General features: G+C 40.5%; 1 protein-coding gene across 7 annotated transcripts in view; it reads right to left on the reverse strand.

Moving 5' to 3' along the window:
- The window catches only part of ABI2 (abl interactor 2), a 60,088-nt gene continuing 34,549 nt past the window's right edge, over positions 1-25,539 (reverse strand). Inside the window, exons 4-12 of one of the 7 annotated variants that reach the window (XM_063317973.1) lie at positions 24,928-24,945; positions 20,674-20,771; positions 19,746-19,892; positions 18,621-18,742; positions 10,954-11,157; positions 9,290-9,448; positions 7,748-7,834; positions 6,847-7,020; positions 1-1,959 (exon numbers count right to left, since the gene is read on the reverse strand). In XM_063317973.1, coding sequence (XP_063174043.1) covers positions 1,784-1,959; positions 6,847-7,020; positions 7,748-7,834; positions 9,290-9,448; positions 10,954-11,157; positions 18,621-18,742; positions 19,746-19,892; positions 20,674-20,771; positions 24,928-24,945 — 1,185 coding nt within the window. In that variant the 3' untranslated portion in view covers positions 1-1,783. Of the gene's footprint in view, positions 1,960-6,846; positions 7,021-7,747; positions 7,835-9,289; positions 9,449-10,953; positions 11,158-18,620; positions 18,746-19,745; positions 19,893-20,673; positions 20,772-24,927; positions 24,946-25,539 lie in introns of all 7 variants that reach the window. The other 6 variants (XM_063317972.1, XM_063317974.1, XM_063317969.1 and 3 more) reach the window with 6 other exon arrangements.

Genomic DNA, 25,539 nt, shown 5'->3' on the forward strand with positions numbered 1-25,539 from the left:
TGACTTTTGGTAGCACCTGAGGTTTATTAATGGCACTAACAAGCAAGAGGGGGAGCCATGGAACCTACACCAACATAATCTGTATAACTCAGAAAATGGTTAGTAAAGTTATGGCTAGCTTATGTGAGAAAGGAAGGCTGACTGCTACAATCAGTGTTCCAAGTACATGATTACTGAAACATCTTGAGCAATATACCCAGCAAGTCAGTACAATCCAACTAAAAGTAAGAAGGAATATGAAATGTTTATAATGCCTTTTTAAAAAGAAGTATCTTATTCTGTGTATCTGGAGGAACTTTCATTATGCTAATCAGCAGGGAGGAATTGGACTGGGATTGTGGTACACAGGTAGGTTTAACTTCCCACAATACACCACAGAGCTAATGCAAAATCCTTCAGGTTCTTCTCATAATCCCCCCAATTCAGCTGCTATCAGCATAAAATTAGCAGCTAAGCAAAAGCGAGCTTCCTAAGGACTATGGTCTACAATATAGAAAAGAGTTCACATCCTCCCACCTTACTTCATGCCTGAACCCGATAGCTCCATGACTGCTAGTTACCAAAAATAAACATATTTTGTATATCCTCTAGTTTGCTGCTAAAATGCCTAATGTCATTATAGCAGATTTCCATTCACATGTTGGAAAATCACCCATCTATTTCTAAATTAGCATTCAAAGAAAACCAACAGCCCTTGGGCAATATTTGTCTGCTTACCCATGGCCTTCATGATATGTATCAAAATCTGAAATAGAACGAATGGCCAATTTCACTGGTATACACTTATTCTGAGCTGAACAGGCTATCTTCAGCTGAAGCACACTAATCAATTCAGGCTAAGCTTTTCTCTATAAAATACTTAATTCTGTCCCTTTCTAACTCCCAAATTACAAAACATGAGGTAATTTTAGAAGACTGCTGCCAGCCTTTGTGAAAACAACCAGGGCTAAGCCTGATCAAAAGCAGTTTTTGAACACTATCAGGAGGGAAGTTTAAACCATTTTGCATACTGGGGGCTGAATAAGGCTGGCCACAGAGAGCTATAATTATATGAAGGACAGAGGCCATTTTTAAAATATCAAGCTTTATCATCCTTCATGACCTTTAGTTCAACTCTTTAAAAATAATACAATGATACAAAAGAGGCCCAGTTTATGACTTGGAAGGCTCAATATATTGGGAGAGTTATCTCTGATGTCACATCCTTCTGTAAAAGGAAAGAAAACAGCTCCTTACATGCCTAGATCAAGCTATGTGTGAAACAATTGCAGAATTGCTGCATTAGAGATGCAAGGAACCAAGCTGAGATCCAGTTGGTGTGTGACCTCAGAATGTTTGCCAGTACAGTAACACACATCCAACAGTAATATGTGCAGAATAAGGGGGGGGGGAAGAGATGGCAGACAGCCTATCAAAGCCTCCAGCGCTGGCATCCAAGATGCCCCAATACCAGGCATGGTATTCCTGAGAAAAAAATCCCGTATTTTGATTGAATGGGTCTCAATTTGAGTAATGGATCACTTTACTGGTAAGTTCATTACATCTCTGTATCTACATGTCGATCAGTCAGCTCATTAATATTGGTCATTCAGCTTGGTCGCTGCTGGCAAATGGAAGAGCCATTCTTCAAAACAATTCAAATCACCATTTTATAAAAAGGGGGGAAAGGGAGTGGTTTCATTACAATGATCCTTCCTTCCTTCAGTTGCCCAGGTTCCCCCAAGCTGCCAGTGGGACCTGGGCAGCCCAACAATCTTAGTTCTGCCTCTTGCCACAGTGGTCTTCATTCCGAGTAGTGCATGATGGACTCCACGTAGTTTCCAGGGAAGAGTCCAGTTACTCCATTCATTACACCTTCATACCACCCATCATCATTTTTCTTAATGACGTAGATGATGGCACCTTCCTGAAAGGAAAGTTCATCTTCCTTGTCTTTAGTGTAATCATAAATTGCCACAACTAGGAACAAGGAGAAAAACAAAATTAGGATTTCAAGCAAGCAGTTGGACAGAAGGCAATTACAGCTTTCAGTTAAATGGTCTCTCTTCTCAAAAAGTAGGCATTTTCTTTATTGGTTACTCATTTAAGAGTTTCTTCCCATTTACAGAAACAGCTGCTAACACAAAACTTAAAACATGTAGACATGTATACATATTTGATTCTAAAATGATGGAATTCTAAACAAAAAAAAATTAGGAGATAGCACATTATATTATTAAATGACTGATTCCTCAAAACTGTCCACTGATAGGACAACAAGCTTCCTTTGCAAATAGAAGTGGGAGTGCAACAGATCCTCAGCCTGTACAGCTTCCCTTTAACACTGATTTTCCAGGGCACGTAGTACAGGACTGCTAACAGTGCTTAGGTGGCTTTAAGTAACTGCATTTTTCATATGGCTGAATGTGCACAGAGTTCCCCAGTTACGATACAGTACAAACTTCATTGCTTCTTTTAATAAGAATCAAATGGAAGAAGGCAAAATTAGCTTTCCATTATGCTTAAACTGAGAATGTCAATTGGCCATCTCAAGTAATTATTTTGTTTATTAAACTTTTAAATGATACCCACAGGTCTATGGAATGGCATGCAAATCAATTAACAGCATAAATACAAAATGAAACAAATAATGAAAAGCAGAGTAAAGCAAACATTAAATCACTCGTACTCTATAAAATCACAATCGTATCACCCTCATAATATTTTATTTTTTATTTTATTTATTTGTCATGTTTCTCTACTGCCCATCTTGTATTACGATGACTCTGGGCGGTTTACAATTAAAAATAAAAAATAACATATTGCTAAAACAATACTATGTATATGTATATGTATATGTATGCGTATACGTATAATATAAAAGTGCAAAATATAAAATATAAAATTCAAGATGGTGAGTAATGATCTTATCGTTGGCCCCAACAAGTGCCAACCACCCCCATGATTGGCTATTCCCCTTCCCACCCTAAGCAAGGTGGCACAACCAGCTCTTAACCCCCTTCTGGAAGGCCGGGAGAGTGGGGGGTCTGCCTTACCTCTGGGGGTAACTTATTCCAAAGGGCAGGTGCCACGGCAGAAAAGGCCCTCCTCCTGGACCCTGCCAATCAGCAATCCTTCATGGACAGGGTCTGAAATGTGCCTTCCCTGCTTGACTGGGTGGACGGGTCAATATAGCGGGGGTGAGGCATCCCTCAGGTAATCTGGCCCCATGCCATGTTATCACCTTTAAAGGTGATAACCAACACCTTGAATTGGACCCGGAAGCAAACTGGCACCCAATGCAGCTTGTGCAGCAACAGTGTTATGTGTGCCGATCTAGGGGCACCAAAATAGCTTGTGCGGCTGCATTCTGGACCAGCTGAAGCTTCCGGATACTCTTCAAGGGTAGCCCAATGTAGAGTGCATTGCAGTAGTCAGGAAAGGGCGTAACCGGCGCACAACATGAAGTTGTGCAAAGGCCCTCCTGGCCACGACTGCCACCTGCTCTTCAAGCAGGAGTCGTGGGTCCAGGAGAACCCCCAGGTTCCTCACCAGATCTGTCTGGAGCAGTGCAACCCCATTCAGAGTCAAAGATGGTAAGTTCCCAGATACTCGAGAGCCCCTAACCCACAACCACTCCGTCTTACCAGGCTGAAGCCTGTTGTTCCCCATCCAGACCCCTACAGCCTCCAGGCCCCAAGAGAGGGTAGGCACAGCTTAAGTCACCCGGGATAGAGATGTATAATTGGGTATCATCAGCATATTGATGATACCTCATCCCGTGGCGATCGATGATCTTGCCCAGCAGTTTCATGTAGATGTTAAAGAGGAGCGGAGAGAGTACCGAACCCTGTGGCAACCCACAAAGGAGGGGCCGCAGGATGGATCTCTCGCTCCCTATCAACACCGATTGGGACCAGCCCTGAAGGAAGGAGGTGAACCAGCGCAAAACTGCACCACCCACCCCCAACTCCCTGAGCCAACCCAAAAGGATACCATGGTCAATGGTATCGAAAGCCGCTGAGAGGTCAAGAGGAGCAAGGATGGATGCACTGCCTCCACCCCACTCCCACCAGAGGTCATCCTTAAGTGCAACCAAGGCTGTTTCTGTCCCATATCCGGGCCTGAATTCCGAGTGAAAAGGGTCCAGATAATCCGTTTCATCCAGGACCCTCTGGAGCTGCAACGCCACCACTTTCTCAACCACCTTCCCTAAAAAGGGGAGGTGGGAGATTGGACAAAAATTGTCCAGGGTGGTGGGATCCAGTGATGGTTTCTTGAGGAGGGGGTGCACTAGCACCTCTTTAAAGGCAGCCGGGAACACTCCCTCCCCCAAGGATGAATTCACCATCACCTGGACCCACCCACACATCACCTCCCAAACTGCCTTCACCAGCCAGGAGGTACAAGGATCCAATTGACAGGTGGTGGCATATGATTTTGTTAAAGTACTAAAATGATTTAGTGGTGATTCAGTTTCAAAAACCTCTTTGCCTTGTGCCCAAACACCAAACAGAGATTAATTGAGCAGTATTGCGGATTAAACCGCTGAGCTGCTGAGCTTGCCGATCGGAAGGTCGGCGGTTCGAATCTGCGTGACGGGGTGAGCTCCCATTGCTAGTCCCAGCTCCTGCCAACCTAGCAGTTCGAAAACATGCCAATGTGAGTAGATTAATAGGTACCGCTTCGGTGGGTAGGTAACGGCGTTCCATGTAGTCATGCTGGCCACATGACACAGAAGTGTCTACGGACAAACGCCGGCTCTTCGGCTTTGAAACGGAGATGAGCACCACCCCCTAGAGTCGGACACGACTGGACTTAATGTCAAGGGAAACCTTTACCTTTACCTATTCAGTAGATAATCTATGCCTTAGATTTGGCTTCTAAATTTTGATTTGCTTGAAAGTATAAAACATAGTTCCCACAATATGATTAACTGCAACTTCCTGGTTTTATGTTCACTCAAAGTGAGTGAAGGGGGAAAATTGAGTGAGTACTTAGGAGTAAAAACCACATATTATGTCCCTATCCTCTTCCTTAATAACTCACATTCTAATATCTGCTAGAAATACAGGATGATAGAAAATATAACAAAAAATGCATTTCTCCAGGAACCTAATTCAAATAAATAATAATGATACTATAGAGCCAGTCTGGTGTAGTGGTGAAGGCGCCAGATTAGAAACCAGGAGATGGTGAGTTCTAGTCCTGCCTTAGGCACAGAGCCAGCTGGGTGACCTTGGGCCAGTCCCTCTCTCTCAGCCCTAGGAAGGAGGCAAGGGCAAGCCACTTCTGAAATCTTGGCAAGAAAACTGCAGGGACTATTCCAGGCAGTTACCAGGAGTCAACACTGACTGAAAGGAACAACAACAAAAAAACATACTATACAGCTAGTCCTTCACCTACGACCATTCATTCAGTGACTGTCTGAAGTTAAAACAGTGCTGAATGAATGGTGGTTACAACCGGCCCTCTGAGTTCCAGCTGTCCCAGCATCCCTGCGGTCACGTGATCACAATCTGGGTGCATGGCAATCTGTTCGCATTTATAACCAATTGCCAAGCAGCCCACAATCACATGATCACCATTTGCAACCTTCCCTGCTGGCTTCCCCAGAAAGCCTGGGGACATTCTCGGGCACCCTCCGCAACCTGCACCTCTCACACACACCCTCCCTGACCCGTGCAATGCCTCTTGCACATCCTTGCGCATCTTCCCCAACCTGCACCTCTTGCACACCCCCTTGCAGCCTTGCACACCCTCCCCAGCCCATGCCACACCCTTGTGCACCTCCTTGCACCCTCCTTGACCCACATGCTTCATGCACACCCTCACCCCCTTGTGCACCTTCCCTGACCCACACGGCGCCTCTTGCACCCCTCTAGCCCTTGTGCATCCTCTCCGACCCATGCGGCGCTTCTTGCACACAAGTGCACCCTCCCAACCCTCCCTTGCCCCCTCCCTGTCAGCCCTACCAGGTAGACCAAACAGGAAGCACAAGCAAATAAGCTCATTCTACTTTTCTGTAAAGCTACATTAACAGAATCTTGTAAGTATGAAAGTAAAAATCTCCCACCAGCTCCTTTACAGCCCAAGAACTTAGGGAGGTGCCTTCTGAGCCTCTTGCCCTGCCCACTATGTAGCTGTGGCCTATGCTCTTTCTTACCTGACCGTTCCCTTCATCCCATCTCCCAAGGGCATTGCCACATACTGTTACACTCCCTGACCCACCCCTCTTGCACACCCCCTCGCACCCCCCCAACCGACGTGGCACCTCTTGCACACCTCTCCCTCCCCAACCCTCCCCAACACCCTCACACTCCCGCTTACTCCCTCCCCCACCTGGCAGCAGCCACTTACCTGCCTGCAGGCCTGGGCCTTACAACTTCCTGCTGGCTTCCCCACTGACTTTGGTTGTGGGAAGCCGGCAGGAAGTTGCCTCGCCTAATGACTGTGGGATTCGGTTAATGACGGCAACCGGGACTGCAGGGATTGCCATGGCTAAGCAGTGTGGTTGTGCTTTACACACAATATGGAATATGATTGCAGTTATTAATGACAAGCATAGAAAATGTTTTTAAAAACCAAATGCAGAAAACGAGGTTTCTGATCCACATTCATATCTGGATGTGGTTTGGGGTTCTTGGAGAAGGCTAACAGCAATTTTATTTTGCTATCACACCATAAGTCACACTTTGAGACACAACGTAAGGGAGCAAAATATTCCTCTTGTGCTACTACTTGGCAAAATGTAGAGAACCTGTAAATGTCAAGCTTTCAGGATAAAAAGACATCAGTATAATGTACTGCACTGAATTCAGGCCCAATGAGTGAGACAGAATTCTACTCCAACTCCAGCAAACTAACCTTTCTCCAAGTAGGTCCTTGGTGCCCATGGTGGATCCTCTTCAGCATAAGGATCGCTGTATTCCACCACAGCTGCTTCTTCTTCTTCATAATCTTCTGGAGGAGGGGGCGGCGGTGGAGATTCATCAAAAACAGCTTCGTCTACAGGGGGTGGGGGGGGAGGTGTATCTGAAACTAAAGAACAAAAATTCAAGTTTCTTGAATTAAAAGTTTATAATAAATAACAGGACATATTTGTCCAGTTTATTTTACACATAAAACCCAAAGTGGAGATATAGAGCTGTCTAGTAAATAGTTTAGAGATTATGGCACAAATGTTCAAAACTTTCATTGATGATAATGAGCAAAATCACAAATGCACAAACTTGTGGATAATGAGGCTGCAGATAATGAGGGCTACCTATATACATCACATTTATATAGATTCTCTTGTAGCAAAGAATTTGCAAGACTCCTTTGCCTCCCTTCTTCTAATGTAGGTAATCTATTTAATGGAAATAACAAAATAATTTGGTATCCACCAAATATTGAAACCCAACTCCTAGCTAATATGGTGTCAAGGATGTTTATAATCCAGCACTATCTGAAAGGCAGACAGTGGCTTGCTCTAACGCAGGGCAGGGGAAAGGGGATTACCCTATTTTCAGACAAAAAAGACTAGAGCAACACATCCTATGTCTTAGCTGCTGCCTGAAATTTGGACAGAATTTACCAAATAAATCTGATCAACAGATCTAAACATGGAACCATTACCAGATTAGGGGTGAAGAGTGATATGGCCATACAAAATTGCCTGTTATGTAGAGATCAGTCAAGTTAGTGTATACAGGTGATTTAAGGTAAAAACCAAAAACTGAAAGATCTCTACTTAATTCACAGATCAATAAAAAGGCAAACTTACTATTTTCCTGAACTCTGGCCACAAATCCCATTAATGGCAACTGAGGAGTTACCTGTAGGATGGAGGGAGGTGGTGGTGCAAGAGACACTGCAGTGAAGGAGTACAAATAAGACAGACTCTGATCAGAAACACTGTATAGAAACATGAAACAATCAGATGGTCAACGTGGCATCTTACTAAATGCGAGAGAGAGAGAAACTAGACAATTCAAAAACTAGCTACTATTAATTGTGCAGAACTTTGAAAATGGATACCCAGCTTTTTTATGTAGAAGAAATCCTTTACAATTATATGAAACATCTACAGTAACTACAGAATATTACTGAAAAAGCCCCATTCAAATTGCACATACTTTATTATAGCAAATAAAATGTCCCACAATATTATTGTGGCAATTAGAAATATTCCCACACTATTAATGGTGCCATTTCCACTTAGCTTAATCAGAATTGGTTTAGAGCTGAGATTTTAACTGCATTTAAAGAGCTTGACTGTATGGCTAAATTCTGAACTGCACTTACCATATCCTCAACAATTCAGTTTGAGACTCTTATTTCACACAAGGACAACATGAATTATAAAGAAAATCATCCAAGAACTACTTAAATAATCCCTCCACCCCTACTTTCAGAAATTTTTCTCTTAGGATATATATTCAAGGTAAAATCAACCCACTAATTTTCCAAAAAGAACTTTGATTCTCGCTTTATGATGCCAGTTCTTCATTGTTCTGGCACTATAGCTATTATTATCTTTTTTCCAATTCTTCAGAATTCTGTTATTTTTATTCCTCTTTACTTGGTATCCTACATGGACAATCCATATTCTCTTTAAGCACCTAAAATTCTACAGTTACATATTAGTAATTTATTACCAAAATGGTCATATTTTTGTAAGTTTACAATCAAAGGAAGCAACATCTTTAAAGTATTATTTTCTTCTTGATTAGATAAATTGAATTGGGATTACATGACTACTACTACTACGACGACTATTATTTTTATACATTATTTGGTACTTTTCATGATATCTCAACAAAGAAAGGCAACAAACTTCAACAATTTATCATACAACAATTTATATTACAAAGTATTCCACCAAATACACCAAATAGCAAGAAAATAGGGTTTTTGGAGAAGGAAAAAAAGTGTCCAAATTTAAGGCTACTCACTTCACATTTTTAAGAAGTACATGCAGTTTTGGGGGGTATATGTATCTGAACATAACATGTATGCACGTGTACATATATACCTTTCTATCCACGGGCATGGTATAGGCATTATGATGAATCACACACGCCTTTGCGTGCGTGTGATTCAAGAGGCACATCAAGCCAGGGAACTGGGTGTTCTGGGGTTTAATGTTTCCACTACCAATTACTTAAACAAACGTTATACTAGAAAAAATAAAGCTAGGACTTAATTACACACTGTAACAGATACAAGGTTCCTGCTAACCAAATACTTCTGTGGTAACATTCTTCTCTTCTTCAGTTCTTCTTTAGTGGATCAGAGCTGTGAATTCTGTAGGGGCCTCTCTTACCTGGATTCTGGCTATAAAACGGTCCTCCATTGACCTGGCTTTGAAGGCTGTTCTGTGAAGTGATGGATGGAGGACGCCTGTATGGCAAAGAGCCCCCTATTGTTGGAGGTGTGTGCCGAGCAGCAGGTCTGTTCATGCTGTAGAACTGAACAGGATGACCTATTTTGACAGGATAGAAAAAATATAAAACTTTGAGCAATGCATTTTTGGATGAAGTAATTCAACTTCGGCAGGGCAATTCAAATTAAGTGTTTAAAAGGACACATGCTTCAATCAAGTTCTCCAATGGGAAAAAAATCCTATGTGGATCAGAGTACATTAAACAAATTTAAGAGGAAAACATTCTCAGAGATGATTCTCTTAACTGAAAAAAGTTGCCCAAATATAGAAGTACACTATTATTTGTTTAACCTGATTTTCCAGAACTCGACATTTGGACATAATACATACATAAAGAGCATGCTTGTTACTTAATAACCAGCATATGTGAATGCGTTAATATGAACTAAATGTCTACATCCTCTATTCTTTCAGCCACAGTGTTTCTCAGTGAAAATGACATTCTTAGTAAAGTGTCAGAATGCAGAAGAATCTCTTATCAGGTACTGCATTGTGAAGCAGTTGGGTGTTGCTCCAAGTATGAACGGGTTCACTAACTACAGAATGCTGAATTTCTCGTCTCGACCTTCCCCAGTTGTCTTTGCACGCACAGCTCTTTCGCTGGTGCTCCAAGAGGAAGGACTGCCTGTGCCAACAAGCTTTGCCAAGGGTTCTTTTGAATCGTTTCCACAGTCTTATTATTGACCAGCTTGAGGTCACTCGCTCGCCCAACATTTCAAATCCAAAAGCAGGGCCAAGGTAAAATTTAGATCAATGAATCGGAACTGATGGTCTTAGGAGGTATTGTAGATATTCTCCTGGTTGATCACCAAAAATAATTTTAAAAAATAAAAATGGCAAAAGTATTGCCAACTGTCAAAATGTTGATGTTCTTGATTATAATTGCATGATAATTCAGCTTTAGCATCCCAAATCTTGTGAGATGTTACGATCTTGAACATTTTCAGCCTTTTTTATATGCCATCACAATTAATGAACAGCTGTTAAAAACTGCTGTTTAACAGAACAAAAATAAAGTACGGTAATGCAGAGCGCTATGCAGATACGATGAGAGTTTCTAGGAGCTCTAGTCTAACGTAACTGGATTCCACGTCGCCTGACTGTGCTTCAGTGCAAGTAAGGGTTTATTTTCACTACAGCCTTTTGTACGTCCCATGTAGGAATGCAATAAGCCAAACCGATACCAGAAGTTGCACTATACGAAGCTGAGAAAGAAAACGGCAGATAAATTTAACAGCGTGAACTAGAGCATATCCTAGAGTTTTCTATTCACAGAATTAACCTGGCAAAATGCCTCTTGGTTGATTTTAGCTTCCACCTTTTTAAAAAAAAATGTTCCGACCTTTTCCAGAACGTCTGGGAAGCAAAAGCCACTTTCTTCGTTCTGATATGGTCCTAGGGGGAAAAAGCATTCTTCCTCACTCAAGGAGGAGAAAGAGACATAACAGGAATACCCATCTGTCTAAAAGCTCAAAACATCTGATCGGCTTTAGGCACGAACCACACTTCTTCTCAGTTGCCAGCAATGATCAGCAGAAACTCACCTGAAGGAGGATTGGAGGAGGCAGCAGGGGGAGTTGGAGAAGTGAAGCCATCAGCAAGGGGCTGAACCCCTCCTGCAGCAGCAGCAGCAGCAGCAGCAGCAACATCTGGGGTAGCGGAGGATGGGGCGGTAGCAGGAGTGAGAGGGGCGGGAGCAGAGGCAGAAGTAGCAGGAAGAGGAGAAGTGCCAGCTGAGCTGGCAGGGGCTATGTTGAAAGAGGAGGGAGAGGCGGCATTAAGGAGTAGTTCAGGTTAGCGAGGAGGAGAAAAGCTTTTTGAATCACTGGTGTTAGATTTTTTATAATTTCTTTAAAAATTAGCAAAAAAAAAAAAAAAAAGAGAGACAGAGTAAGGGTGTTTATACCGAGAAAGGGGTTTCCCATTAAGTATGCAGCCAAACACCAAAGTAAAAAAAGGAGCAGGAATGTACTCTATACACAAAAACCACACAAACCTAAATCAGGTCCTACAGTCAGGACCAGAAATATTGGAGCAAGGATGACTGTTTTGGCATTTGGCCTCTGTACACCACCACATTGAAGTTGAAAGGAAACACACCCAGATGGGAGCCAGGTCAGGACTTTCAGCTGTAATGCAAGGGGTTTGACCAAAGTGGGGCACTAACCATTCAGGAAGTACAGCCAGTGGCATGCACACACACCCATCGTTGGTGGCTCATAAGTAATGGAAGAAACCAACATCTTTACAAACATAAGGATCGCCTTTAATACCTGGATGAAAATCCTTTGCAGTCAATGATTACCTGAAGTCTGGAACCCATGGACATGACCAGATGCTGAGTTTCCTCCCTCGAGATGCTTTGCCAGGCCTTTACTGCGGCTGACTTCAGCTGCTGCTTGTTTGTGGGTCTTTCTGTCTTCAGCCTGGTCTTCAGTAAGTGAAAAGCATGCTCTGTTGGGTTGAGAACAGGTGACTGACTTGGCTACTGAAGAACATCCCACTTCTTTGCCTTGAGAAACTCTCGGGTAGCTATTGCTGTATGTTTTGGGTCATTATCCATCTGCAATAAGAAGCGGCATCCTATCAGTTTGGCAGCATTTGGCTGAATCTGAGCAGAAAGTATAGCCCTATATACACTTCAGAATTCATCCTGCTGCTTTTATCAGCAGTCAAGTCACCAATACACACCAGTGACCTGGTTCCATTGGCAGCCATACATGCCCATGCCATAACACTGCCTCCACCATGTTTGGCAGATGATGTGGTATGCTTTGGATCATGAGCTGTTCCTTTCCTTCTCCATACTTTTCTCTTCCCATCATTCTGGTGCACGTTAATCTTGGTGTCATCAGTCCAAAGAATCTTCTTCCAGAACTGGACAGGCTTTTTTAGGTGTTTGCTGGCGAAGTCAAATCTGGCCTTTCTATTCTTGAGCGTTACCAGGGGTTTGCACCTTGTTGTGAAGCCTCTGTATTTACATTTTCATAAAGCCATCTCTTGACTGTAGATGTTGACAATGACTTGCCTACCTCCTCAAGAGCGTTCTTGACCTGGATAGATGTTGTGAAAAGGTTCCTCTTCACCATGAGCAGAATTCTGCGGTCATCCACTTTAGTTGTCTTCCGTGGTCTTCCAGGCCTTTTGCTGTTGCTGAGCTTGCCAGTTAATTCCTTCTTTTTCGGGATGTTCCAAACTGTTGTACTGGCCACTCCCAATGTTTTTGCTACCTCTCTGATGGGTTTATTTTGTTTTCTCAGCCTAATGATGGCCTCCTTCACTTGCATGGACACCTCTTTGGACTCCATGTTGAGGTCAGAACCACCTCCAGGCCTTTTATCGGCTTGATTGGTCATGGGGTACCCAGGGAACAGGCCACACCTGACCATGCAGCTGCTTGTCAGCCATTCATTCCATTACTTATGAGCCACCAACGATGGGTGTGTGTGCATGCCACTGGCTGTACTTCCTGAATGGTTAGTGCCCCACTTTGGTCAAACCCCTTGCATTACAGCTGAAAGTCCAGACTTTGCTCCCATCTGGGTGTGTTTCCTTTCAACTTCAATGTGGTGGTGTACAGAGGCCAAATGCCAAAACAGTTATCCTTGCTCCAATATTTCTGGTCCTGACTGTATTTTAGAGTGCAGGGTGTCCTTTGCAGCCCCCAGAGAAGGTGGGACCAAAATTTGTGGAGGTTCTTTTTGTACATGTTTTGCATGTTGGTGTTTTACTAGGCAAATTGCACCTTTTATGAAGCCAATCCCCACCCGTGGGCAATTTTTCCTATTAACTATTTGACTCCTAAACACATTCAACAAAAGCCAATCCCAAAATGCAAAATAATAATTAAAAAGCAGATATTTAACTCCACCTACTCTGATGACTCCCCTCTTTTGCTTGCTATTATTTTTCTGTTTAAAAAGAAAGGAGGGAATACAGGGAGACCACAGCTTCTGGAATTCTTTCCCACTTCTTTATCTGCAATAGCCAGAGGTGGCATCTGAACTTTTTTTCTGTGTAACAAAGTAACATGGTCCATGTATGTTTCTCCTCTCCCTACATGTTGCATCTATTAGTGTCTCTCTCAGGGTCTAATCAAAGTGGGTACATGTAGATTGCCTGTGTGCATGAAAAAGAGGGTCTATTTAGGATGACTGCATATATGTTTCCTGTTTTTATATGTGTGTGAGAAGGCCTAATCACGGGTGGGTAGGCGGATGGATAGAGGGATGGATGGATGGTTGCATCTCTACACGTGTCTTTTTGCTCCCACTTCACATTGCATCTGTGTGTTTGTGTGTACTGAACAGCATTGGGTAGGCTGTATTTATGCTCCACTGAGTCACATGACCAGGAAGCAGGACAGCTTAGAGTGGAGCAGTCAGCAGCATTCCAAGCCACTGCCCAACTGTGGGAGATGCCTGGGGGAATTTTTTTCTGGAATGTATTTCTCTGCGGCCTCCAGTCAGATCCAACCCATTTTTGTTCTTAATTTTTCTTCTGCCAGTTCCTCTCCCCATACCAATTTTGGTGCTGTTCTGCTCTATCCTCTAGGAACTATCCTGCTGATGGACGGACAGACAACGTCAGAAACCCGTTTACATTTTTTTCAACATTCTGTTGGATTAGAAAGAATAAAAAAAGAAAAGGCTGCAGGTTTTTTTCTTTTTATCAGGCGAGGGAGCCACGATAGGAAACCCAATCTTACTATCAAGGTGCCTGCCACCAACAATGGGAAAAGTTGCAGGTTATTTTGAGGAGAGAGGTAGAATTTTGCTTTTACACCCCCCCCCCATTAAAATAACATAAAATTAAGGAAAGACCTATTTCATTTACCTAATTCAATAAAATTAGATTTACTACAAAAGAAAAATACTATAGATGCTATACACTGTTTCAATCACAAGTAAGATTTATTTTTCAATAAAAATATATATTTTTTTTCCATGCATGGAGAGAATCTGTCTTTTGAGCATGTAGAATAATTTAACTCATCACATCCCTTGCTTTTTCTCTGCAAACATTCTGAAGCTTATCGGTGAATTTTTCAAAAAAATCTTAAGCCCAAAGCTGCAAAGTGTTACAATATTCTGAACTTTAGAATGGAATCAACTATCCATTCCTTTCTGTCAGACACTGTACAACTGATAGACTGGCTCCAGTGATTCAAACAAGGTATTTCAAACTATGCCCATAATGTGTTAGAATTCCTAGTTCCACTATGTTGCTGTAGAGAATTCAATTTTAAAACAATTGGGTTATCTATGAGACAGGATCAGCCAGCACCATCATTACTTTGCATGATGAATGAGGATATGAACGAAAGGTTTCAATATGGTTACTAACTGTTTTGTAGGCAGAAATTAATGTGTTGTCTTTAAACGTTACAGCTCTAAACAGCTTAGGACTTGATTATCTGTAGACCAGCTGCTGCTGCTGCTGCTGCTATTATTATTATTATTACTGTTGTTACTATTTATAAGGCCACCTCAGTGTGAACAACGCAAGGCAATCTAGACCAGGGTTTCTCAGCCAGGGTTCTGTGGCACCCTGGGGTTCCACAAGAAGTCACTAGGGGTTCCCTGGGAGATGACAATTTATTTAAAAGATTATTTCAAATTCAGGCAACTTCACATTCAAGAGGTAAGCTTCATTCTTTATTTTTAGTTTTAAGAACACTGTTAATGCATATAAACAGGCCTACATGTGAAACGAATAAAGTAATTTTGTAACTTCTGGCCTATACTTGAGCCTGAATGTGCAGGGGTTCCCCAAGGCCTGAAAAATATTTCGAGGGTTCCTCCAGGGTAAAAAGGTTGAGAAAAGATGCTCTATACAAAAAGGTTTAAAAATACATCATAAAATGCTAAACAGAGATATTATTAAAATAACCACTACATCAGGGAAATATCATCATTCATACAAGGTCACAAATCACCCTAGCCCAGGGCATGAAGGGAGAGCTAGGTTTTTAAAGTTTTCCTCAATAACAGAAGGAGCAGGGCCATAAGGACCTCAGGGAGACTGCTATTCCAGAGGACAAGAGAACTTTCTCCAGACAGTAACTAAGAGATCTCCAAATATTAAGATGACAAAAGGGAGGCACTCTTAAAGATGCTCCAACTTTCTGAGATTCATTTGTCAGGAATGTGAGAAAGGGACTTCTATTTTTTTTGAAGCTCCTTCTTTTTGCTTTTAGGAAAGAAATCAAAATGTCCTCTTCAGCCAAGCCTTTTCAGTGTGAATAATCTTAACAATAGTTTAAACTCTTTTTTATGAAATGTTAACTTTTGTTTTACAGATTATCATTATTCACTTCTTCCTGTGGGCAGAAACACAGAATATAAATAGCAAATTTTTTTTAAAAAAATGATTTTCACTTCATACATTCATTGGAATGTGTGTTCAGAGACATAGAAATCCATCAAAATACAGATTTTGAAAATGCTAATGCAACAAGCCTGCCATCTCAGTCTACAGTAGCAATTATATTGGTGATAAACTGATGTGGACTGACTGGGAAGATAACTGATTAGGTGATTCAGAAAGATGAAGTGGTGATCAGCTATATAACACGCCTTTCCCACCTTGCTACTAATGTTAAAAGTAAGTTGAACAAAGTTAGAAAAGAAGCATAATTCCAGACAAATAATTCCAGATTAAATATACAGTATCCTTTAGGTATGAGTGAGAAAGATTCCTGTCTCTGACTCTACAAAACTACTGCACACAGTTCTGATCTGGTTGGAGTAATGTTTTGATTAAGACAGTATTCTGTGTTCCAAATAAATGCTCACTGTATAATGGAGGAGAACAATATGCCAATATCTTACCCTGTACAATCTACATTTATAGTTCTACGGATTCTAGCCTTATTGCTATTGTACTGTATAAATCTTATAATATATAGATTTTAGATTCATACATATTCACCTGTAGTCTTTTATGTATAACTTGTAATCTTATAGGCATTTTATCATTAAAAAAACTTTATATTACTAACACCAAGCACAATAGCTACAAAATTAATTTTGTGATTCATTTTGCATTATTTTATCCAGTATGCTAGTCAAATACCAAAATAATAAGCTTTCACAAGAGATGGTCACTTATATTCAGTAATGGTAAACTGTGTGCACTTAAAAGGAGTGTTAATTTTTAAATTAGCATGCACGATATATAGCTTTTTGCTGCAGAAACTCCAAATCTCTTAATAAGTCAGTCAGAACAGTAAGTCTGTGCACCAGTAGAAATTTGGGCATGCAGTTCCATATTCAATCTCACAGCCAGGCCAAGCCACGTACACCAAAGACCAAAACAAATGTACCAAAGAAACGCTGTAGATAACCAGATGATTATATAGAGTATACAGTATAGAAAGTACCAAAGTTACCAAGATTGCTAAACAGTTAGAAGTCTGATAGTGGTGGCAACTGCAGCAAGCTGCAGAGACTCTTCTAGAGGTACCTAACGCCTTTGCAGCTAAAAGGAAGACAAGGGTATGTTCCCCTCCTCTAAAATGGCATGAGAATGGCATGAGAAGAACATTTACTGGGTTGGATCGCCAAACCAAACAGAAGGACTTCTGTTTCCATTTCTGCCAGCAGACAAGGCAAAGCAGGGAAACTACTAAATCCTCCTCCTAACAGCAAGGAAGGCAAAATGCTGCAGTGGGAAAAATTAAAAGGGTTTTTATGGCATAAGCAAGAGATCCTTGCTGAGTACCTGGCATGGGAAACAGACTCCCCAAAAGATCCCCTTCCACACAGCACTGGGGTTTTGCTTCAGTCATGCTGAGGATCAGTGTCGAGGATGCTTTGCTTCAGCTCAGAGCAGCTTCTCTCAGGGCTGCACAAAGTCAAGTTGTGGGCTAAGAGCTCATAATGTTTCAGGTTTGTGGGAATACGTGATTTCCATGAGAACACAACACTGTTTGGCTGCCCCCCTCCCCCAAAGTGCCATTTCAAGCAGCAAAGTGTCTCCACATACAAGTCTCCACAGAAATCAGGCTAAATTCATGAGAGTCCAGGCTCAGGACAACCCCAATAAGGTACTCATAGCAATGCTCTCAAAAATTTGGATTGAAATGCCTCTTTATTTACCTTACAACGAATCTGTGAGCTGTATAGCAGATGGGTACCTCAGCTCTGAAAATTTTAATTGCAGCAAAAACGTGTTTATTGTCACTGTGGTTGGCAAAGTGAAGAAACTGCATTTAAAAGTATATGGCCCCAGTGGAGATATAACTTGTTTTTGCTAAGAAACCAAAGAAAGACTTTATAGAAGTGTACGACTTACGTGCTTTTGTTAGCTTGTAACAAAAGCTTACTGGATTAGACCAGGATTCTGCCTCTATGGCTCCAACCAGATGCTTAAGAGAAGCCCATAGACAGAACCTGAATGTATAACATCCTCACGCCTGTGTTCCAGTAAGTGGTTTTGAGAGACATATTGCCTCTAATCCTGAAAGTAACATAAAGCTAACATGACTTATAGACATAGATTGAACAAAAAATCCTGGAGGATAAGGCTAAATGTGATTCAAACTGGTGGTCGTTATCATATCCACCAATCCTAATCACAACTTAACTATCAATTTCCTACCATTCATATTCACTGGATGGCTCTACATTCTACAATTATGAGAGAGTCCCCAGACCTTAAGTATCTGTACCAGGCCCTTCTTATTTCCTTTTTTCAAAGTAAAAAGAATATGCTATTTCCTCAAATGGAACTTGACCACATTGCTGTTCATTCTTACATCCTGATTAGAAATGAAGAAAATGCTCCAATCCCAAAACAGTTGCTTAGGGAACCCCGGTATCAGTGTATTCTTGACCTTTGGTTCCTGATCTTGAGCCAGTTACCAATCCGTAAGAAGACCCCTCTTCTCTTCTCATGAATACTACACTGGTCCAGGAGATTTCAGTGTGGAATTTTTGAAATTCAAGGCACGCAGTATCTACTTCGCAATACCTAGCAAAATCTAGCTTTACAGTACCTGCTCTCTGTTACACGGGGTACTGAAATAAAAGAGCTAAGATTTTAAACAAATCTTAACATTCCAAACTAATGTAAAATACTCACTTCTATTTAAACAGGACTAAGAACATATGGTAAATTGTACACCGTTCATTGTAATTCCAAATGACTATATAAACAAACACATAATCAAAGGAACAGCTTTGAGTAGGAACAAAAGGGACATTACCTGGATACACGCTGGGAGGGGACGGAGTAGGGACAGCAATAGGGACGCCCACGCTTCCACTCCCACTGTTCTCTCGACTGCTGCTCCTACTGCTGGGATGGCTCCCTCCGCTGCTTCCGCTGCTGCTAAAAGAAATCCAAACCACCAAAGTAACTATATTCCATTCCCTAACAGACAAACCACAGCTACACAACATTACAGAAGCTTGCTAAATCTGCAATTTCAGCAACCAATAAAAACTGGGTATGTTTTTAAAATGTCTTGACAAAGCCTCAGCTAAAATTGGGGTATGCCATTCAGGATTAATTGTACAGGTTAAATGATAGGAAACGGCTTCAAGGGCGTTATCTAAAGATCCTAGCAATATGGACCTTCGGTGGAAAGAGAACTAATCTCTTAGGAAGCTGGTTTCATCTAAAGTGCATAATGCTCTTTCAAGTAAAAACACCTATGTATAAAATAGTTCTTTTGTAAATGCCATGAGAGCTCTTCAGTGTAGTCTAACTTTTTTTTTTCTCCTTGTATCCTGCTGGCCTGCTCTGCAGATTGATTTCCACACTACAATAAATATTTTACCAAGGCTATTTTCCTGCTGTTGAAATATGCCTTCTAGGAGTTCACAGAAATCAGTAACATGAGCCACATGTCAAGTAGTCAACTGAACTATGCATTTGTTCAATGTTGGCAGCACTTTCACAAGCATCAAAATTTCACCACTTCAGAATTTTGAACATAAACTTCACAGTTGCATTATTCTTGTTAGCAGGCACCACTTTCTAGAAGCTGTGTATCACACCAGTCATAAACAGAAGGTAGGCAATAAAAATAAATACATTAAATACAATAGTATTTCTGTTACACCGTGCAGCAGTGTACTGTATATTGCTTTTGAACAAAACAAAAACCTGTCCCTAGACAAACAACGTCACACTACACAACATGTAGTATAAGCAGCATGGTTTCTTTCTACCTCCCAATGGATTTCCCAGGAAATCACATGAATTCATGAAGCTCTAAGTGGAGGGGTGGGGTGGAGTGGGGTGGGGTGGTTAAAAGCAGATTGCTATAAACCAAGTTGTCTGTCTTAATTATTGTTAATATTTTGTGCAGGAGCAGACTGAATACCTGTAAGTGCGATTCCTCTGATTCACAGAAGCTGTTCTAACAGGGCTCTGCTGCGAGGGAGCGATATTACGGGTAGGGCTAGGTACATAGTCATTTGGTACCACTGGAGGACGCACTGGCTCCAGTGTGCGATAGGGAGAGTGACGCCTACACAAGAAAAACATGTATGGAAGCAATTTCAGACAACGAAATACAAAGACCTTTTGGGCAAGGCAGTGCAGGAGTCTTGCTAGATAGCTCTGCTTGAAAACGCACAGGGCTGGATGCAATGCACTGCAGGAGAAGCATCTGTGTAGGGTTTCCTTAGGCTCAACTTGGCCCAGCTTTCCCGGCTGGCATGTATGTAGGTAATTCAGAAAGAGATCCATGCATGCCTGCCATAAACTATCCCTCCCTCCCTCCTTCCTCAAGATTATTTGCCTACCGGAACAGAACGGACAGGCGGGATGAGGTTATAAGAGGCATGCACAGAGTTCCTATTCCCCTCGATGGCCTGCCAAGCTACGTGTAATAGGCATCCCTATGCAGAAGAAAGGAAGAGAGAACAGGATTCTTTGGAGCTAAGAAAATCCCCACATAATGGTACTGGGCCATGACATTTTCTGTTCGTCTAGTACAGGATACTCAGGCTGGTTACTTTTTCCAGGTACATAACATAACATAGTATACAGCTATTCATACTGCAAGCACAAGCCCAAAGGCTCCCACAGAAAGAACGTATCTTATCCTTCCAACAACTATGCAGCGCCGCTTGGTGATATTATGGATAAGTTATCTGCTTGCAAGAAAGATGCCTTCAAACCCCAGAATGCAACTTTTAAGCACCTCCATGCCAAGAGACAATTGTAAAATTAAAAAAAAAAAAGTCTTATCTTTCCCCTTTACATTCTCCCCCTCCACCTTCTGATATATATACAGTTATACTTACCCAATGGTTCCTTTCCCTGACATTGGTGGACTGGGTGGTTTCTGGGTGGGTGGTGTGGTACGAGGCAGACCACCCATTTTCATATTCTGCGTGCTAACCTGTGTAAGAGGTAATGGGAAAAAAAACCAACCTCACTGAAACTCTTCAAGCTTAAGCAAGAGTCCTCTGAAACTTAATCTATTACATTAAAGAGACAAGGAAATATGCAAAAAAAATTAAAAAACGAACAAACTAGTCATGCATATATGTGCTCCTTCTGTCCTTGTTAAAGTTGTAAGATTCATTTAAATTGTGGTTACATGGTGTGATGGTGTGTTTGTTTGGACAGCATTTGCCTTAGGCTATCATGTTTAAGTTTAGATCACTAGCAGTGTGGCATAGCATATCTATCTCCATGAAAGTTGATGAGCTTTCTGGGCTCAACTTAGGAGCATCAGAAAAATTACTCCAAGAATTGCAGTATATAATATACTTGTCTACCCCACTGAGATTGAAAGGCAGTGTATCTGAAACACTTTACTGGCTATACCTTAACTATATTATGTGCCTGTGAGTTAAAACAGGGATTTTTCAACTACACGTGATCAACAGCATGTCCAAAAGCTGGCTTGGAGCTGGGCTTCTCACTACACATACTCATGGTAACACACACAAATTCACAACCGCATATTGTATGAAAAGCCCCCCTGAACAGCGTCTTTCAGGAACAATTTTCTTTCCATGAATGCCTTGCATGGAATTTTACTAGATATGCCTAGAAAGTCCTGAAATATATGAGCTCTCATAGTAAGTTTTATAACAACACTGGAACTAGAAACATGAATCCAATGATCCTTTCAAACCAATTAATCACATATCACTATTTGTTAGGGGACTACAAAGGTTTGCTGGAGTCAACAGCAACAGGAGGTAGTGATGAAGCATAACTACTGCTAACCCAACAGCTTCCCTTCCATATAAGCTTCTTTGTGTCACTGTGATAAGAATTTAATTCAGCCCCTCTCCCTTTATATGGCCTGTGGGAGCTACAATCAGTGGTGTAAATCTTCATAAGCCATTTCCCCAAGAATCACTGAGGTGTGGGGATTCTTTCTTGGCATGAAGAACAGAAGAATTTGACCCAAAGAACATGTACTAAATTTAATTTTAGTTGCAATTATATAAAATTGATGAAGCCACACTTAATAAAACAGAATTAAACTGAGTGGTATCACTAACATCATACAGTCAAAGCACAATTAAAATTTCAAGCATGTAGCTTCTGAAGGGACCGTTCATTCTGAACCGTAGGATAAATAATCCAGTATTGCCCCAAAGAAAAAATATTTAAGTAAACCTTGTAATAGTTTTTCATATGCATTACATATTGAATATACTTGTAAACTTTAATATTAAACTCACATTGATATTACTATCCTTCTGGAAGCTTTTAAAAATTGAACTCTTCTAGAAGCCATATGATGTATTAAGTAGCAAAAGATAAATAGTTACGTTTATATTATGTTGCTGGGATATTATTATTCATTTTGTTTGTTCTTTACTATTTTTACCATTAACATTTTAATATATAATTGTATTGTGTTGTTGCAGCAGTTTACAAATAAAATAAATAAATAGAATACCACACCTAAAAAAAATTAAATGGTATTATTCTCAACTTGACAGTAAATACAAAGAAAATCAAGAGTTCTTATTAGTGCATTAATCACCTCAATTTTTAAATCTGTAGTAGTTATTTTACTGATCAGTCCAATCAGATATAAATGATGCTATAAATACAAGGTATGAATAATTATATGTTTCATGTTCAACAGCATGTTTTAAGAAATAAGCAGGATTTTCATTCATCACAAATATGACTGAAATTGTGATTATTTCTCTGTACCTAAGAAAAAAACTCACTAACTGAAGGAACCACTGAAGTGTAAGTCAATCTGGATTTAAGAATTAGGTTCTGACATGACCTTTGAAAAGTTATTCAACCATATTTCCTTACCATAAAAGCAACACTAGTAATACATTCACAGAGTCTGTGAGTTTTATGGGACACCCTAGAGTCTAAACCTTCTGCATCTTTCTGACGAAAAAATATGGGGGAAAGGGGATAGATTTACAAGAAATAAAGTCCATGAGGCACAGCATTCTGCAAACAGCTACCATCTAATGGAATGTTATGACACCTGGAGGTGATGGATGCTGTAGTCTAATATTTGGATAGCATCAAGTTAGACAAGGTTGTCAGTGCTTTAGAATTGTTATATACATGCAGAATACATTTTGGTAGCTTTGGACTACCTATATACAATATCCAGGGATTCAATATCAAACACACAAAAATTCAAGATTACTGCAAAACTTAATATATTCTAAGACTTTTCTAAAAATCTTCCAGCAAGTGTAAATGCATACAAGTTGCTACACTACTCCTCACACCACCAGCAATAAAGGAGAGAAGCAACAGTGGTTGTGGTAATCTTAGGAAAGAGCACATGAGGCAGTTATGGCTGTGCCCACTGCTGACATGCTAGCTTTTGTATATTACCGCAGAACAGTGTTTCTCAACCTTGGCAACTTTAAGATGTGTGGACTTTAACTCCCAGAATTCCCCAGCCAACATTAGCTGTCTGGGGAATTCTGGGAGTTGAAGCCCACACATCTTAAAGTTGCTAAGGTTGAGAAACACTGCCTCAGAAGGAATGAAGTCTTCAAGGGGGACCAATCCTCCTTATTCTTACCTTTGGCAGACTGGCTTTAAGCTATTTGTTAGACATGTGATACATTTACATTTTAAAACTACAAACTGGCAATTTAGAATTTGTATTCATCTTCAGAAAAAAATGGTAAAATGCCACAAGAAGGAATGCAAATATTCAGTACCCTGCCATCAAAATATTTACTTGTTAAGGCATGAACAAATTAACAGATTAACAAATTAACACAGTTCTCAGCTCAACTAATCTTCAAAAACGAAGGTGAATTTGGACTGAATGCTTGTCTTATGGACTGAATGCTCTACAGTCCAATTTCTTACCATCAGTTATATTGGTCCCTTTTTAAAAATTGATAATTTCCACATTATTAGACCACCAATCCCTCCAGGGGTAAGGATAATATCCATAGGCACCATCCCATTTTAGACTTACAAGTACATTTAAGTGAGTGTATGAGTGGCTGAAGATTATGGTTAGCACAGTATGGATCTGAACTCCAACTGCACACACTATTTATGTTTAGTTAATTACATAATAGAGGCCACTATGTAAGCACCCCAAAGTTGGCAGCACATGCTACTCAGTACCCATCATTTTCAATTCAACACAACTTTAGGGACGCTACTGCCACTTCTCTCATCTGCATCTCTTATGGTTAACCACAAGGGACAAGTTACCAGCACTAGGTTGAACTTCCTGAAGACTGCTCACATTCTTAAAACAATGCAAGGTTACTTATAAAGTAATAATTGAAGGGCTCAGGATAATTGAGAGATTTATTTTGGTACTTCTTATATTGTTATATCTATTCCTACTTGACCCTTTATATCCCTCCAAAAGGGGAAGAATTACTCTGTGCATGGCTCTCTCCACCCATCTGCAGACAATTAGCTCTGTGCATTCAAGGGGTTGATTTCAAATGGACTTTAGGCACACACATTTTTTCTGTTCTGTATCACTTAACTGTAAACACACTGGGCATGAATGAATATATTTTAATACAAAAATACTGAGAACATTAAAAGTTAACCTTAAATCCTACTTAATATAATGAAGACGACAAAGCATGGCAGAATCTATATCAACGTATATATTTCGAAAGGAACCATACAGATCTGCCACACCAGCCTATTAGCAGGACTGGTGTAGCAGTTCAAAAATTTGCTTAATAATTGATAATATAACTTAAAAACATATAAAATAAACATGCTCCAAGTTATTTTTGATTTTGCAAAATAGAATAAGCTTGCAAATTCAAACTTGGCTCATAAATGAGATCAAATCACATCATATAAAGAATAATATATTATTACACAGGGGGAGAGAACACCTGTCATAAACTTACATTTATATTTTCTCATGTAAAGTGTTGATTGCTGAGGGCCTTAATTATCTAGTTCTTTCAGCATCTAGCATACTTTTTAAGACCCAAGAAATATATGAAAGATTACATTCTTCCCAACCTGCCTGGCAAGCAACAACATTCTCCCCATATGTAATAGTCTCAAATATAAGAATGAAATCCAGCCCTGATGTTTCTTACCTTAAATCTAAGCAACCACTTAATGCATAAATGAAGCAAATAAAAGAGGTAAGGAAGAAAAGCATTGAAAGGTTAGTTGAAATTTCAGGATATGAAGAAAGAAGGGGGGAAAAAAGAAAAGTTAAGCATTTAGCATCAACTAAATAATGTATCAATAGATCATAGAAAGAGTGATTAAAGCAGAAGGTGTTATGAATAAAGGTTTTCAAAATGAATAACGTTTTAAAACGTTATTAACAGAATTTGTTAACAAATCTGTTAACAAATAACAATGATAAATTGAATTTAAATTATTATTTTGCACATGTAGCATATTCACAAATCTCATACAATGCTAAAACTACTGAGAAAAAAAGTTCACCCAGTATAGATTTTAGGGCTGTGCAAACCACCAAAGAAGAAGTGGTTCAGCCCATGCAGGAACAAAGCTCTCTTTGAGTCGTTAAAATAGCAGTATCTTTTTCCAGGCTCACACACTTACCTCAGAAGCTATGCCAGCTACCTCTATATAGCTGCATATGCCAAGCTACTTCCCTTTGCTTTTTTCCCAGAAAACCAAAATAGCTTGCATGCACACACATGCAGAGACAGCTGAGAACAGCTTCTGAAGCA

Source organism: Candoia aspera, chromosome 1 (genome assembly GCF_035149785.1).
Source record: "Candoia aspera isolate rCanAsp1 chromosome 1, rCanAsp1.hap2, whole genome shotgun sequence".
Taxonomy (NCBI): Eukaryota; Metazoa; Chordata; class Lepidosauria; order Squamata; family Boidae; genus Candoia; species Candoia aspera.